General features: G+C 43.6%; 2 protein-coding genes across 5 annotated transcripts in view; one reads left to right on the top strand and one right to left on the bottom strand.

Moving 5' to 3' along the window:
* Window positions 1–2,537: 2,537 nt before the first annotated feature.
* The window catches only part of LOC140682415 (uncharacterized), a 35,573-nt gene continuing 21,521 nt past the window's right edge, over window positions 2,538–16,589 (bottom strand). Inside the window, exons 1-3 of the mRNA XM_072924608.1 lie at window positions 4,374–16,589; window positions 3,266–4,296; window positions 2,538–2,821 (exon numbers count right to left, since the gene is read on the bottom strand). The exon at window positions 4,374–16,589 is cut by the window's right edge and continues 21,521 nt beyond it. The gene's annotated coding sequence lies outside the window, so the exon portion shown is untranslated. The remainder of the gene's footprint in view (window positions 2,822–3,265; window positions 4,297–4,373) is intronic.
* Window positions 2,800–16,589, top strand: part of NOL4 (nucleolar protein 4) — a 188,126-nt gene continuing 174,336 nt past the window's right edge. Inside the window, exon 1 of one of the 4 annotated variants that reach the window (XM_030266146.4) lies at window positions 2,800–3,415. In XM_030266146.4, coding sequence (XP_030122006.3) covers window positions 3,206–3,415 — 210 coding nt within the window. In that variant the 5' untranslated portion in view covers window positions 2,800–3,205. Of the gene's footprint in view, window positions 3,473–4,185; window positions 4,329–16,589 lie in introns of those variants that run through there. The other 3 variants (XM_012572082.5, XM_012572084.5, XM_072924606.1) reach the window with 3 other exon arrangements.

Here is a 16,589-nt window from a genome sequence, read left to right as displayed (position 1 = left end):
TCCTCTAACACTAAAATGGGGCTGCCAATGTAATTTACAGGTCCTGTGGCCAACAAAAAGTCTCAAGCCTCCTTGGGTTATCTCCAAGTCCTGCCCATTGTGCCAACTTGTTTTCTCAGATTTTACAGATGACAGGAAAGGTTTTGGCCACACAAACATCCTTCGGAACGCTCCTTTTAAACAACAGTCTTGTCCCAGGTTTGCCTGCGTCTGAGGTGGTGTTTCCAGACAGAAAGCAGAAAAGCAAACATACGACTGGGGGAAGAGGGGAAGAAGGCAAGAGAGGAGAGGACAGGTATATGTGAGCTGGGTTAGCTGGGGAGATGGAGGCCAGGTTAAGGTGCCCATGCACAGGGTCAGCCCAATGGACCAGCATGTCCTGGCTGGGTGCATGAGGAAGGGCTTCTCCTGGTTCTCTTAACACTTTTGGCTTTTGCACTAGAAATCCAGTCTCGGTGTAAACAGCACGACAGCCCATGGAAGCCTTTTTTCTGCAAGACACAAGAGAGTGGACTAAGATGTTCGCTACTGCCTAGATCTGGGCAGTAAAAGCACACAGCTGCCTTTCCACTGGGCCCTTCCAGGCCCCGAGTGACTGGATACCCAGACACAGGAGGAATTTCTGCAGAAGAAACCCGAGGCACAGCACAGGATCCCCGTAGCCCTCTTCATTTCAGCGACCTGAGCCGAAAACGGCACGTGTTTGGGATGCGGTGGATTTTGGGCTCCCCTCCCGCCCAAGGAGCGCCGAAGCCGGGGCGGCTGCAGCTCTGCCCGCGGACGGTCCCGGAGGCGACGGGAGATGCGGGGAGCGCCGGAGCGGAGCGGCCTGCGGGAGCGCGGTCCCTCGGCTCCGCCGGGCGGGGGCCGAGCCGCGGGGTGGCGGCGGAGGGGCTTCGCTCTCCGCTTTCCAGCGAAAGCCCAGCCCAGCGGCGGCCACGTGTCCCGCAGGGATCCCACCGGGCCCGCCGCGGCCCCGCCGGCCGGTGCGGCGCAAAGTGCGCGGTACCGCCGGCTCTTCCTCCGCTCCGCCGGCAGCGCGGGCGAGGCGGCGGAGGGGATGCCCGCCGGGGGCGCGGAGGCCGACGGCCCTCCGCCACGGCCCTGCGCGCGTTTCTTGCTCCAATAAGCAATAATTAGGTCCTCAGCTAATGAAGTGTCAGCTGATCCCCTCGCTCCGTCTGCGCGCGGGGAGGCGGGGGGGGCTGCGCCCGGAGACATCGCCATGGAAACGCTGCCCTCGCCTCTCCTTCCCCCGCCGCATCCCCCCCACCCCCCGTCGGCCCGGGCCGGGTGCGCGCCGTCCCCCGCGCCCCGCCGCGCCCGCGGAGGCGGGAGCATCCCGACATGGGACAGCGCTGCCCGTCACCGCGCCGCGCCGCCGTCGCCACAGAAACTTTTGTCCCGGCGGCCAATCAGGGCGCGGGGGGGGCGCGGAGCGGCGCTGGGCCCGGCCCGGTGCGCCGCCGCCGCCGCCGCCAGCCCGGCGCGGAGCGCAGCGCGGAGCGGCGCGGCCGAGCGGAGCGCAGCGCACCGGCGGCCCCGGCGCGCATCCCGCGGCCGGGCGCGGGCCGGAGTCGCGCCCCAGCAGCGGAGGTGCCGCACGGCCGCGGAGCGGGGGCGCGGAGCCGGGCGCTGGATGGCGCGGGCGGGCGCGGCCGCGGAGAGGCGACGAGAGGAAGCGCCGCAGCGGAGCCTTCCCCCCCCGCGGAGGGGGTGTCCTGCTTGACACGGCGGGGGAGACCGGGGGGAGCGTGGAGATCTCCGGCGTGAACTGAAGCTGTGGCAAAGGGAGGGGGAAAAAAAAATCAGGATTTTTTTTCTTCTTATTCCCCCTTTAAAAAACGGGGGTTTATGCTTAGCATCCGCACGCAAACTTACTTGAATGCCTTGTAGCCAGTTTAGCTCAGAGACCAAAGGATACCGCGCACCCGAGGAGTCCTACATGTGTGAGCACCATCATTACACTGGCAGAGCAACGAGAGCCGCCTCCTTTCCTGTACCAACATCCTCCTGGGACTGATCTCTCCTCTGGTCCAATATCCAAGCCTATCTCATATATATGGGTTTTCTTTCTTTCTTTCTTTTTTTTTTTTTTTTTTTTTTTTTCCTTTCATCGACTGGGATCTCTATATAAATAAACAGAGGAAAATTCCTGAAAGGGCATATGAAAATTCAATGGGACTCAATATGAGGAAGTGAAATTCTCACAGACCATTTTTTAAAAATTAAAAATTATGTACTTAAAACGCGGATTGGATGCATTAGGCTTAGAAAATAGCAGGTAAGAACTTTCTTTCTTTCCAGTACCTTCATGCCCGGAGCGGGGATATCTGAAGCAAAGCCGCCCAGCCTTGGAATAAAGGGGAGCAAAGAGACCAGTGTGCCCTTCAGTGCTTCTTCCATCCTGCGCGGCGCGGCGGCTTTGGGGAGAGACACAGCCCGCCAGGACAGAGACAGAAAGCTCAGAAAGCCTTCAGAGAAAACAGCCGAGGGCTGCCGGGGCGGACTAGGGTGGGCTTTTTCTCTTCTTTCCGTTCTTTTTTTTTTTTTTTTTTTTCACTCCCTCTTCTTCACCTGCACTATCCAGGGTGAATCCGGGTGCAGTTGATGTATGGAAAAGAAGAAGGATCCGGGTCAATATTTTCTTTTCTCTTCGCTAAGCCGAGGAATAGGATTTTAATTATTTATCCACCCGAACCCTCTCCGGGTAAGACGCTGCTGGAGCCAGTGGGATAGTCCTGCCTTGCACAATTATTAAAGAGACTGATCACGTACAGTGGAAGGATAAGAGGAACCTCCATCGGATCCGTTTTGCCTCCTGTGAAAAAAAAAAAAAAAAAGGACAACATTGCCACACTATTGAATTGATTGCTGCCCCCCCCACCCATCCCCCTCCCGACCCCCACCCCCCTGAGCCACCACCACCACAAAAAAAAAAAAAAAAAAAAAAAAAAAAAAAAAAAGACCGCTGGGATCTGCCTGCACCGGGACCTCCTTCGCTCCGGCTCGGAGGTGGATGCATTTTTCATGAGCGCTGGGTGAACAGGTGCAAAGTGCGGCGGGGCGGCCCGGCCCCGTACCCCGGCCCGCTTCGGGGCGGCGTGTGCGTGTCCGTGTGTCTGCCCGTGTCTGTGTGCGTGTCCGTGTGTGTGTGTGTGTGCGCCCCGGCGTGTGCATGTGTGCGTGTGTGTATTAGGAGATTATGGAGAGCAGCGACCGGGACATGTACCGCCAGTTTCAGGACTGGTGTCTCAGGACTTACGGGGACTCAGGAAAAACCAAGACGGTGACCCGTAAAAAATACGACCGGATCGTCCAGCTCCTGAACGGCTCCGAGTCGAGCTCCACGGATAATGCCAAATTCAAATTCTGGGTCAAATCTAAAGGCTTCCAGCTCGGCAACTCGGACGAGGTCAGTGGTGGTGCTGGAGGAGGGAAGCAAGTGCTGTACGTGCCAGTCAAAACCACGGTTAGTAGAGAATTGTCTTCCTTGTTCTATGTCGGCCGCTGCAGCCCGCTCCGGGAGCGAGAGGCGCAGGGGGAGCCGCAGCCACAGTTGGCTCCTTCCTCCCTCTTCCCCCAAGTCATCATCACCATGTTGCGTTTGCCTGTCACATTATACACCGCCGAGGTCTTTGTGGGTCCTTTTATTTAAAGCGATCGTGCGCACAACGCACCCCGCCGGGTCGGTGTCGTTCTCCTCCTCGTCCTCCTCGTCCTCCTCGTTCCCCCCGTCCCCACCGGGCCGCTGCGGCGGGCTTGGGGTGTGCTATTGTCCCGCCGCTCCGGCCATTGTGCCGGGCCCCGCCGCCCCGGGCAGCGGCCCCCGCCGCCGGCGGAGCTGATGGATGGCGCACGGGGGTACCCTGCCTGGCACAAAGCCAGGCGCGGCGCCGGGCGGTGGTTCCCCGGGATCTCTGCTGGGGTTTATTTGTTTATTTATTTATTTTTATTGGTATTATTTTTATCCTTTTTTCTTTATTGTTGTCCCGCAGCCCCGGCGCCGCCGCCGAGCGGCCGCGAATGTGCCCGGCTTGGCTGTGAAGCGCCGGCTGCGCTAGTAAGGGGCGGCGGGAGAGAGAGGATGCTCAACAAAGGGAGGACGGGGTTCCGCATGACCGAGGGAAGGGTGTATTTTGTGACACTTTCTGGGGTCGCAGAAGCCCCTCAGCACTCCGTTCGATGCAGTAGGGTAGCGTGGAATCCCCGGCAGGCGCTGGCATTACGGGCTCGGCGCAGGTCTGACAGCGGGAGAGCTATTATGCTTGGTGGTGGCAGGAGCGACAGATTTTCCTATTTAAGAAGATGGGGACTGTTGGTTGCAAGTAGGTTTTGCCCGTTGAACTCTCTTAATGTATCATTATTCTTACTTTCTTGCTTCTTATGTGCTGGGTCACGCAAGCTAAGCTTCTTTTGTCTGTGCGTGGGGCGGGTGTGGAGGGGGAGCCGAGAAAGGAAACCCGGCAATTAAAAATATTCCTGCCTGGGCATTTGGCTTGGATGAGCAATATTCTCTTTTTTCCCCCCTTTTTCTCCTGGAGTGGCAGCTTATCCGGACCTAACGGGAAGGTTCTGGGTGGCGCAGCAAAGGGGGCTTCTTGGAAAGTATTCTGGGTTGGGTTGTGACGTAGGCTGCCGGGGAAATCTGCCTCTCTTTGCCTTGCTGAAGTCATAAACCTGGGCATTCCCAGGGGCTGGCTTGTATTTGCCCCCTTGTCATCAGCGCCGTCATGGCTGTGAGGAGGCAGAAGTGGGAAATCAATTTAAAGGAGATCTTCAATATGAAGATTTAAAGTAAAAGAGAAGCTCTGGACAGTTCTTTCTTTCTCTATGATTTTTATTCACTGAAGGGTTTCAGGTCTGTCTATAGATTCAGATGATTTGGCAGATCTCTGTTTTAGTGTTACAAGATTGATTGCTCATCTCCGAGCCCAGACAGTACCATAGATACAATTTATAGCAAAAAGGTTGCCTAGAGCAGAAGTCTCCAACTAGCTTAGTATTTTTAAATATCTCTTCTGCTCACTGAAATAATTATTTTGAAGGGCCAGTGGGCAAGATTGTTTATTCCCAAGACTGTTATTTTCACTAGGAGTTCAAAACTGTAAGCAAATTCAATATTTTTAAAAATGACATTGACTACCCTACTAAATAAAGAGGATAACCTTAATTTTACACGATGGAATTTAAAAATTAAGTGCTTTTCTGGTTCTCTGAAACACAAGACTCAGTGATGATAAGCTTGTTTATTTTCTCTCACCTTTGCTAGGCCATGAAAGCCAGAAGTCCCACCTTCCATCCTGTTTTCTATTTTAAGAACAAAGAATCAATTTTTATTTTTATTTTTTTCCCCACAAGGGATTTCAGTGAGAGGTCGAGCATCTTGCAGGTCTTACCTTATGTACATTTGTGAGAATCACAGCCTTAGCTGTGAATGTCTCTGTATGTCCTATATATGTATTTATATTTATATTGGAGTAAATCTTTTCATATCGTTTACCAACCAAGCAGGAGTTCTAATAAAATTAGAACTACTAATGAAATAAAGAAAGGAGAAGTTAGCATGACCTATCTGTAAGCAATTCCTGAATATCTGTATATAACCTGACATATAAACCTTTTCAGAAGAGGCCCTTTATGTACGTCCAATTTCCTCTTGCTGGCCATCAGAAATTTGTTGTCCAGCATAAATGGGAAAAGGGGATGCTCGGCAACATTCAGCTCTGAAAAACAAATGCCAGCCCCTCCTAAATCCATGAATCTGGTGTCACTATCCCACCACAAAAGGAAGAGGAGTATTTAAACAGACCCACAGGGTGGCAGTGGTTTGTATGAGCTACTGCCAGGGCACTGAAGGCTCAGATAGAACATGTTTGACAGAACAGGGATGCAGCTCCTGGTGCAGAGAAAGTCAGTAGCAAAGCTCCTATTGACTTCAAGAGGTCTAGAATTTCACCCAGATGGGAATGATAAGTTACAGGGGAGAAAAGATTGGATTTTCATCAGACAGTAATTGTTGGGAAACCTTAAAAGCCCATTCTCTCATTTCTTTAACTCTTAATTATTATTTAAGAGTTTTTAAATTTGTGATAATTTTTGGTTTTTCCTCCCCTCTCTCATGGTTATCCCATACATTTGGGCCTGTCCAGTCCTCAGAGACAGCCCCAAAAGGTAGCAGAGCCCCAAACTGTGAATCTCTCCTTCATCCTCTCCCTCTTTTTGTCCATCACTTGATCTCACCATAGGTAAAATTAATTTCAATTTAAAATTAATCATTACATGAGCTCTCCTTGTTCAGTAACTGGACGGATGAAATTACAAGTTGGACTCTACAGATACAAGCTGGTCAAAAATAAGCAAATATTCAAATACTTTGTTAGGAATTGCTCTCTCCTTGAAGCTTTAAGATTTGCTGCTCAGCTTTGCTGTCAGCCAGAGAGATTTGCTCCTGATGGTGCTGTAATCCACTGCTGCTGGTAATTAGACATCATTACTGCTGCGTTAAAGGGAAAGAGAGAAGGAGAGAGGACAGGCTGGGGCTAATTAACTACTTGATTCTAATGAAAGAAAGAGAGCCTGATAGCAACTGGGAGGTTGCACCGGAACAGGCTAGATGTACAACACAGACTTAATTGAAGCAGGGTGTCTTGCAGTCTCACAGTAGCTCAGGCTTGGTCTATTTCATATTTTGTGGGCAGTAGTGCAGGAGGTATTATTCTGTTTTTTCCTTGCCTGGTTGATAAGTAGCTCAAAATCACAGGCCTGCCTTCAGTATCAAGTTGAAGCATGCCAGCAAGGAGAATGCATAGATGATTATGTGCTGGCTTAATCTATTTTACGGGTATGGTCTCCTCAAGAGCAACAGGAACAAATCAATTTCTGAATGTTCGCATCCCTCTGTGGCCTAGGAGATGCACTTTTGGTCACCAGGCAACAACATTCCCTGCAAAACAGCCATTTTAGGTCCAGAGCGGGACAGCACACAATAAGGTATTTCTGCATGCTTAAGGTATTCCTGTATGCAACCTAGTGAGTATTTCACTTCTGCAACTTTTCAGATTGTTTCTGTCACCACTGTAGGTTTTCTTTCATCAAGCCCAAGCTGCACTTTGTGAAAGCAGTGAAATGATGTCTAGCCTAGACACATTGTATAAATAAAACAGGTTAGGCCAACAAATGCGCCAAATGGTTGACACTGTTGACTTTTAATTGTTGGTACTCACCAGCCATTAGGAGGTATGGAACTAGTATCTCTAGTAAGATATCCTTTCTAACTGTATACATTATTTTTATAGTGTATTTTTAAAATTTATTTTCTGCATAGTTTCTTTAGCTGGAGCTGTTTATTGATTGTCAATTTGAAAACAAATTCTCCTCACCACTCTCCTTTCTCTGGCTTGATGTTGTGTGTGGACACAAATGTGGACTCTAAAAATTACTCTTGATTTAAAAAGAAGTTATAAAATAATGGCCCGAGCAGTATCAGCAGACTTTAAGAAGAATTTTCTATTAAAAAAGGAGGGCCAAGATGACTGCAGGATAGCTTTTAAATATAGAATTTACACTGTGTTAGCAAACTAATAGAATATAACCTTAAAGGCCAAGTTCAGATTCCTTTTATGTCATTACTAATTTGAAATTACTCCATTGACTTTAATGATATCACAGACCTAATGTATGAATTTTCCTGTGCTTTCTTTTATATTTTCTGAATACAAGCAGAGAATGAACTTTCATTCTGAAACCAAATTTTGTTTAGCTTAAATCTTTAGATTCTCCAGGAGGATCTGGTACCTCATGGGTTGCTGCTAGCAGACCAGCAAGGCTTTCTGCAGGTGCAGGGCTGTACTACTGAACCTGATTACAGGATTTAAGGCTTAAAATTATAGACCAGTCAGCTCTAAGGAACAGGCTATGTCCCAACCCACCTCTTGTTCTGTTGGACATGAATAATAGTAGATAGATACAGTTTATGTTCCTTTTCTTTTTAGATAAATTACTTTGGTTATGAACAATAGAAAAAACAGATCACAACATAAATAGCTCATAGGTCAAAATTTATTGCTTTAAATTATATTACATTCAAAATTTTTCATTATTTTAGGGCATTTTGTACAATTTGAAAATAAGCTTTTTTTTTTTTTCCATTTTGCCCCATTTTTGTAGCCATCAAAAGAAAAAAATGTGTAGAAGTGTTTGTCAAATGTATATTGGTAGCTCTGTAGCCCACTGAACTGCCAGCACATAATGGCAGTAAGTACCGCAGAAAGGTGACGCTGAGAGTGAGCTATAATTTATCCCAAGGTACGAGTCTGGGGAGTTTTACAGTCCCATTAAATGCACCTTCCAGGCTCAGGAGTGGTATTCAAACCCTGCCACATCCTCCCTGTTCTAACTGCCCACCACATTTTCCTTAACCCCTGTTCAGGTCTGCAGAGCTCTGTCTCCTCCCATTACCCGCAGCCTCTGCCCTGCTGTTTGCAGACCTCCCGATGGAGTCGGAGAGGAGGGATGCTGGTGAATCAGGGAGGGAGTGCTGGAAAATGGTCACAGCAGATGGAACAAAACCGGTTTAGTTGGCAACTCTTAACGCAGGCATTCAGGGGAGTGTTTGTGAATAAAGAGAATAACTCTGTCCTGGAATTAAAAAATGTTAAAGTGCCCATATGTAAAATGCCATCTCCACATGCATGTGTGAGAGAGGCAAAGGGACAGGAGACGCTGAGTTTTCTCAGTAACAATGTTGAGTTGGAGTTTTCAAAGAAAAATGATACAAGGAGAGAAGATTTTTAAAAACTAAGTGTTTTAAGGTTAGAAAATGTTGACCTGACTTTATAAACATGAAATAGGGTGTAGCAGTGTGCAAACAAAACCTAGCACTGATGTATCCATCCCATACATACACATGTAGTGAGAGACAGGATGAAAAATTCAGTGCTGTCACCTGGGCAAAGGCCAGAATTGCAGCTTAAAAGCCCAAATCTTTCCAGTGATCAGAAATAAAACCTCACAGTTTGATTTTCATGTTTCTGTAAACCTTTGCTGAGAAGAATGAGGTGATAGTGAACTTGTTTTTTCGTTCTTACTCCAAGTCTCTTGTCTGTGAAGCTGCTGTGGATTTGGTCATGAGGCAAGGACTGCTGCTCAGATGCTCCAGCCCTGATTTTCTTTGGATGCACCGAGTGCTCTTTCAGTGGCTACACAGCTATGTGATCAGTGGGAAATAAGCTGAAAGCTTAGGGCTAAAATGAGCTGTTAGGCATCAGTACAGCATGATGGGACTTTTTCTGATCTTTTTACAGAGAAATTTTCTTTCTCTGTCCTCTGGGGTGATCACCATTGCTGTTGTTCAACTCTAGACTGAAAGGAGACAGGATCTGGGAAGATTACACAGACTGCAGGTAGAGAGGGCTTCCCATGGACAAGGGTCTCTGGGGGAAGAAGGCTAGTGCCAGTGCTGGATGAATGCTGGTGTTAATGATTCAAATTTCATTTTACACTACAAAAGTAAATTAGAAATGGCTGACACTGAACTGTGAGTTTTTCTGCTGTTGAAAGGAGGCAACTAGCAGCTGTTGGGTTTGGTCTGAAGGAAGCTATTTGGATCCCAATCTTCCCCAGTTATGCAGGATACTCCTGTTGAGAGTTTGCTGGTAAAAGAGGAACAAAATAAGCAGAGCGTATAAATGAGGTAGATGTGGAGAAAGATCATGAGACAGTGTGGCAGGAAACACACTCTCCAGGAGGGAGAATCATACCAGATTCTGCAGCCTCCCATGCATTGCAGAGCATCACAGGCATCTTATGTTCCTTGTTGAGTAGGTTGACTGGTCAACACAGTTGCAAAAATTAGTAGAGCTTTACAGGGTGTAAAAGATGTTTTTGTCTTGTCTATGTCATTTTAAACCTGTTAGAAGCCTCTCTGACTTTAGAAAACTCAGGCAGTGTTGGTGCAATGAGAGTGGTTTCCATTGTTCTGCAAGAGTGCTGAAAGTGATCCCACAGCTTGCCTAAATTAGCCTTTTGTTCTCTTTAAATAGATGAGTCTCAAAACTTTACAATTCCACTAGTAAGGTATTTTTTTAATGGTTTATGAACATACAATATCCAGGCATTGTCAATATACAGGAAAGAAATGCCACAGGTTATGGCATTGAGCATGTTCTCAGATGCGCATGGATTTTCTTAGCGATGATCAACTTTGTCACAGACAGTTGTACAGGCTTCTAACTGCTTATTCAATATCTCTGCAAGCTGCAAAACTTGACAGTTACTGTGTGCGTTTGCTGGGATTACAGCCTAGTTGCTGAAATTCAAATGGGATGTTTGAAACATTTCCTTGTATATGTGGATACTCTTCAACTTAAGGGGCTATCTGTAGAGAACAGTTTACTTAATAAAACTGATCTATATTAGACTTAACCTCAAGTAGAGACTTTTTTCAGAAACAGATATTCTGTATAGACTTGGAAGGACAGTGTTTATCAAATGACCTACTTCTGCCTAGGATGAAACCCATTCAACCTTTTTTACTCGAGAGCTTGTAATTAAACACCATAGAGAAAATAGAGGTTTTTTGTATTATATTGATAGTAAGGTCTGTGTGTCTGAAGCCTTTGTCCATTTTGTTACCCCATAGATTTTAATACAAGACATGGATGCTACAACATTTTGACTGTACTTAGAGAAAATTTACGTGGTGAGATTACTTGCACTTAAATGACTTATGAATCTAACTCACTGTGAAGCTTTTAAATGAATATGACTTGTGATTGCTCTTTTTTTTTGCCTCTGGATTTACCAGGTGGAGTTTGTAGAAAACTTTTGTTCAAGGCAGATACAGAGCTGAAGTAGCTGCCACTAAATCATGACCTATCTGTAGGGTAAAGCAGCATTGTGCTGGTATATGGGAAATCACATTTAGAAATGGACTTTTACTACCCTGAGCTACTAGAAGATGAGTAACAGGCAAATCATTATACAGGTAATTAGATACAATAAGAGAAAAACAGCTAAGGTATGGCCAGAGATTTCAGTGGACAGGAAAGATGAGTGCTATAAACACATTTCACAAAACTTTATTTTTCAGTGTGTATCTTTTATGATATGGGTGATAAAGAAGTATCTATCCCGGGTTTACAGTTTTCCGGTGATAAAATTGAAGAATGGACAGAGAGAAATAAAAAAGAGGGGATATTAAATTGCAGCATATCACTGGGACTTGCACAAATTCAAAACCACTAAAGAACTTAAGAATGAAGTAACTAAAATACTACTAAAATAGACTATTTGCCACTATATATGACAATGATACAGCAGTATGGACAAGAATGTACTAGAAAGGGAAAAAATAGGGTAGTAAAGATAGCTTATAGAAATAACAGACTAGTGGACCAAATGTCAACACTAAGAAAAAAAAGTCAGTAAGAGCCATTAAAAATTATCTTCAGCATAAATATGAACTGGAGCTGGTTGGTGGAACTCATTTGGATTTTGTGGCAGTTAATGATGTTCTTCTAACTTGTGTTCAAGAATCTTTCAGAAATTTTCAGGTGAAAACATTGTTTCTTGCTTCCTTCTGAAATGAAACCCATCTGATACAGACTTTATTAAAGCAGGGTTGCAACTTTGGCTATGATGACAAATTAAAACCCATGAAGAACTAGGGAACCATAGCAAGAATTTGAGAGCTATGCAATGCACTCCAATGTGCATATGTACACATGCACACACCTATATATATATATATATATATATATATATATATATATATACACATATATATAGACATACATATATATACATACATACATACATCGAAAACTCAGGGAGGTGAAGGGTTTTCAACACTGGATGGAAATGCAAATTAATTAGGCTAAGTCAAAGAAGAATTGGGAGGTAAAGTAGAAATATTGCAACATAGGGGGAAAAAAGGGAGAAATCATGGCAGAGGCAGAATTTCCTACAGACCATCGCCAGATAATTTATATTTTATGCCATCATGATATTAGCTTTTGGAGAGGAAAGGAAGAATTCAAGCTTTTCAATCACATCTAAAATAGACGAAATTAGTGTAATATCTCCAGGGAATTATTTAGGAATGGTTTCAAACAAATCAATAAGTGTATCCAAAATGAGCACGGCACATATAACAAAAATTGGCATTTAGGAAAAGTATAGAGAATAGCATTGAAAACTTATTATTCTCATACATTAAATGGTATGTCCTTGCCTTTAATAGCATGCTTAGTGTATTTATCTCATCTCTAAAAGGTTGCAAAAGATGAAACATCCACAGAAGGTAACCAAGCTTATCAAAGAAAAAGGGTACTTACATGAGAAGTAGTTTAAATGGTTATATCACCCAAAAAGACAAACATTAAGAGAAAAAAAAAAACCTCTCAGCAGAAAAGAGACATGTAAGAGGTAGAAAGAAAGTGAGAGAAATAGTGTGGTGTAAATACTGGTGAACAGCAGAGAAAATTCAGTCACTACCCTTTTAAATTCTATTTCATGTTCCTCTTTTGACAACCATCTGAGAAGGTAAATTCAAAGCTAGGCCATTTTTATAAACCAAAGTGTTGGGAATGGAAAGTCTGTACTGCTGTCCCTAGAGAAACCTTGACTGATTAATCTAAAATTTTGTCCAAGGATTTTACAGGAGCTCTGTGGCTCTCATAAGGATGTAGCATGCTCTTTATGTCAGTTCAGCTTTGCAGGCTGGAGCAGAAGTGAGGACAAGGTCATGTTCATGCCCTTCCATGCCATCAGGAGCAAGGGCATTGATGTCATGGCCTGAACTTGCTGCCTGGCTCTCACCTGGTGTCTTGCAGCATCTCCCCAGGTGTTGTCCCATAGAGCCCCTATCAGGGTGAGTCATGTTCCAGCCCATCCATTAACACAAGGAAAGACTGGTGGGGCATCTTGAAATCCCAGCATCCTCCCATGCCCTTCCACTTTGTACTGAAATTTAACACTGCTGGTGGTGTCAGCCTTCATGTTCTTGTTTCATTAATAGCTTATTAAGTTTTAGGTATGTCTTCTTAGGTTGGCTGATGCTATAGCAGTAGAAAATAAATCGGTCATTATTGCACAAGGCACAGTATTTTGGTTAGGAATTTGTTTATTTACTAATTACTGAGCTCTGAAACATGTTTTGCAGACTCCCTTGCAGACTGGTACTAGATGGTTTGTTGGTCAGTTGAGCTGTAGCAGTTTCTGTGGCTCGTTGCTCAGGTAATATCACTAGTCTGGAGGAAGGAGGGACACAATCAAGTTTCTGACGTCCAGCACTACCCTATGGGAACCAGTGCATGCGATTATTGTGGTTTACACAGAAAGTTTGCAATGTGCTACCTCTGGTTTACAATTTACTGCACTTGTGGTGAGAAGGAATGTGCTGCTTTCACCTCTGTATTTTTGCCTGCCTGTGTCAGCTTTTTGAGTGTGTGTATTTGTCGAGACTATTACCAAACCCTTGCTGTGGTGGGAAGAAAAGAAAAAAGAGCAGAATTGTTAGAGAATTAATGACAAATATGAGAGGAATTAGCTCATTCAAATGATTACAATTTCTGAAAGACTTTGCTTTTTGACCAATGGGGCCAGGAAGTATGGCATATATATAATAACTTGTCCCATTGCATTTCTCAAAAAATGGCAGTGGAAAAGAAAAAAAGAATGTAGCTCCCTTCTTCCTCCTTTAATCTAGACATAGTCATAGCTTTTTTTTTTGTAACATCTTCTGATAACCTTTATCTTTTTATATTCTGAGAGTTCAGTAAAGTCACCTGGCTATGGTTGCTGTAATACTTAAGTATTTAATTTGTACTGAGCAAACAGTCAGCACTCTTTAATGAGTGCTATATTTGAATGCCAGCCATCCATCTAAAATCTGTAGTTTAGGCAGATCTCATCCATTTATCCCTTTTTGTCTCAATTTGGGCTTATCCAACAATGAAATGGGATAAAAAATTCTGTATGAATGCAGCAGCAAAAACCAGAATTTTCAAAAGGACGTTTATTGTAAACTTCTTGCACATTGACCCTGTGTTTGACAAATCCTCTGCCACATCTTACTAATGTAGAAGGCCTCATTATCATTATTTTAGTGAAACTGAGAGTTGAACTGGGCAATTTTTAAATTTGCATCTAAGCAAATTATAAAGCAATATAAATAAAGCTAGCTTTGGAAGTGAATAAAGCTAGTTAAAATAAGACTAATTTCTTCTTTTTATTTTCCCCTCTTTATAAAAAAATTAAGTATTATTCTCTTCATCCCAATTTTGGCAAGATACATAAGTCTCCTAGAAAACTGTGGAACTGTAAATACTGTTTTACCTGTATTCCTAATTGAATCTCACATTTTGAACTGGAAGCAAAAGGACTGCTTTCAAAAGTAGAGTAGGAAAAAGCATTTCTAAATAGCAGAAAGCAGGTCAAATTTTATTAATAAGTGGAACATTTCAATTAATAGAATTGTAATGAACTATGTATTTTTTGTGTTAGTTATCATTGAAATTTAATGAATTTATAGGTAATTACAAGATTTCTTTTTTAATAAATTTAATTTTAATGGATATAAAGACAGGAAAATTTTTGCATATACAGACTTCAAAACATTCAAGAAATTTGCATTATCATTCTTGCTGTAATTTAAAAACAGGCAAATAAGTAAAGTACAATATAGATGATTAAGTGATAATATTTTAAAGTAAATTAGTATTTTGCCTAATAGAGCCAAAGACTGAACCAACAGAGCTACAATAAAGATGAAAAATTGTAGCTGAAGGAAGTTGGAAGGAGTTAAGCCAGTGACATTTGTGAGGCTTTGAAGGACCTGCCTGTCATCTTAAATCATGCTGGGTGGAATCCCCTCCTGGGATAGGACCAGCAGAAGGTCTGTGAATAATTTTTTTTAAAAAATTGGCACAAAGGTTATGCCCTTGTTTTGAAGACATAATGCAGCCCCTGGCTGATGCTTGTGCTTTGCAATGGTCAGTGCCCGAGGCAGGAGTCCACCCACAAACCACCGCCCTGGGCACTCAGTGCCCCCATCAGTTGGTGTTGGTTGACTGGGTAGCAAGGACTGAACTCGCAATGGGATACATTTAGATTATATTTTTTTTCTTTTTGTGAAGAATAATTTATATGTTAGTGTTATCTGGTTTTGCCAAGGTAAATTCCAATGTACTAGAGACCAGTGCTTAGCAAGCATATAGAGAAGTTTATAAAATATATAAAAATATCTAGAAAGTTCTAAAATAACAACTAAAGCTCTAAAATAACAACAGGGGTACCCTGCTCCCACCTCTTTGGTTATAATCTTCTGCAACATCAGAGTGCACTCAATGCAATGAACTAGGCAGACAGCTCTCTGTTGTAGAAATCCCCAAGTTCTGATTGTTCAAGGAGGAATAAACCAAACCAGAGAATGAGCTTGTTTTATATCCTTTAAGCCATACATATATTTAAGTCAAATAAAAGAGCATCTCTCACCAAGTAAACGCACACAGCACATATATTCACCCTCATTTACACTGTTGAGGTTGTTTGTTTATTTGTTTTAAAATAATCTCCCTTTTCCATGGATATTGCATTAGGACATATGCTATGAGGAAAATTCAGATCTCTTTCTCTTTTTCCTGTCTCTTTGAACTATATTTGCATTAGAGCAATCCTGCTTCTAGTAAGAGTGAAAGTGAGATGAGAGAACAAATGGAGTGAAGTGCTAAAGCCAATCAAGTAAAAACAAACTTTGGCTTAATAGCTTCCTATGAGCTGATCCTTAAAGCAAGAAAGTCAGCCTTGGAAGAGATGGAGGCTACGGAAAGTAAAATAAGCCTAGAGAACATATATTACACGTTTCACACTAATAATAATAATGATAATAAAGCAAATTAAATAAAGCAGGCAAAAGAAGACAGATGCTTTCTGTTAACTGGGTAATAAAACTACTTCTGATCTTCAAAAGTAGTATTTAAGCAGCTAGGCATACCTGTCAGCTACCTAAAAGCACAGAACAACCTTAAGATATTAATGCCATAACAAAACTGCCTGGAAAATGTGTGGAAGATGAAACAATTTTTTTTTTGGGTAGGGGGTAGAAGCACAGGGGGAAGCATTTTCTCACAGAAATCTGATCTCATCAGAATTTTGGATGAATGTCTATTCCCAACCATTTATCCATTTATTACAAATTGGAGTCTATTAGTCAACGGTTAGTTCAATGAGTATCACAGCATGATGTAGCAAAAGGTAGCTAAGCAGAATGTTGCTAGACACTAAAAAGCTTTTAGTTACACCAATATGCAACCAGTTAATATAGCTGCTAGATACACCTAGCACTTTGAATTTGGACATGTTAACCATTGTGCCATAGCCCCAATATCTATCTGATGCCCACAGTGTGTTTTCCTCAATCTTTGTCATTTGTCTTTACTGCTGCAGATTATTATTTACTAACAGGCAGAGAACATTTTCCCCCCTTATGCTTCCTTTATTGCCAGACCTCAAGGCCTGCTGCTTCTCATTTTTAATTCCAATCCAATGGCAGGTGCCAAGATTCAGATGTATGTTATCTATGGGCA

The sequence above is a fragment of the Taeniopygia guttata genome, chromosome 2, assembly GCF_048771995.1.
Source record: "Taeniopygia guttata chromosome 2, bTaeGut7.mat, whole genome shotgun sequence".
In the NCBI taxonomy this organism is placed as follows: Eukaryota; Metazoa; Chordata; class Aves; order Passeriformes; family Estrildidae; genus Taeniopygia; species Taeniopygia guttata.
Note: the sequence above shows the minus strand (reverse complement) of the source record. Positions and strands in the feature narration are given on the sequence as shown.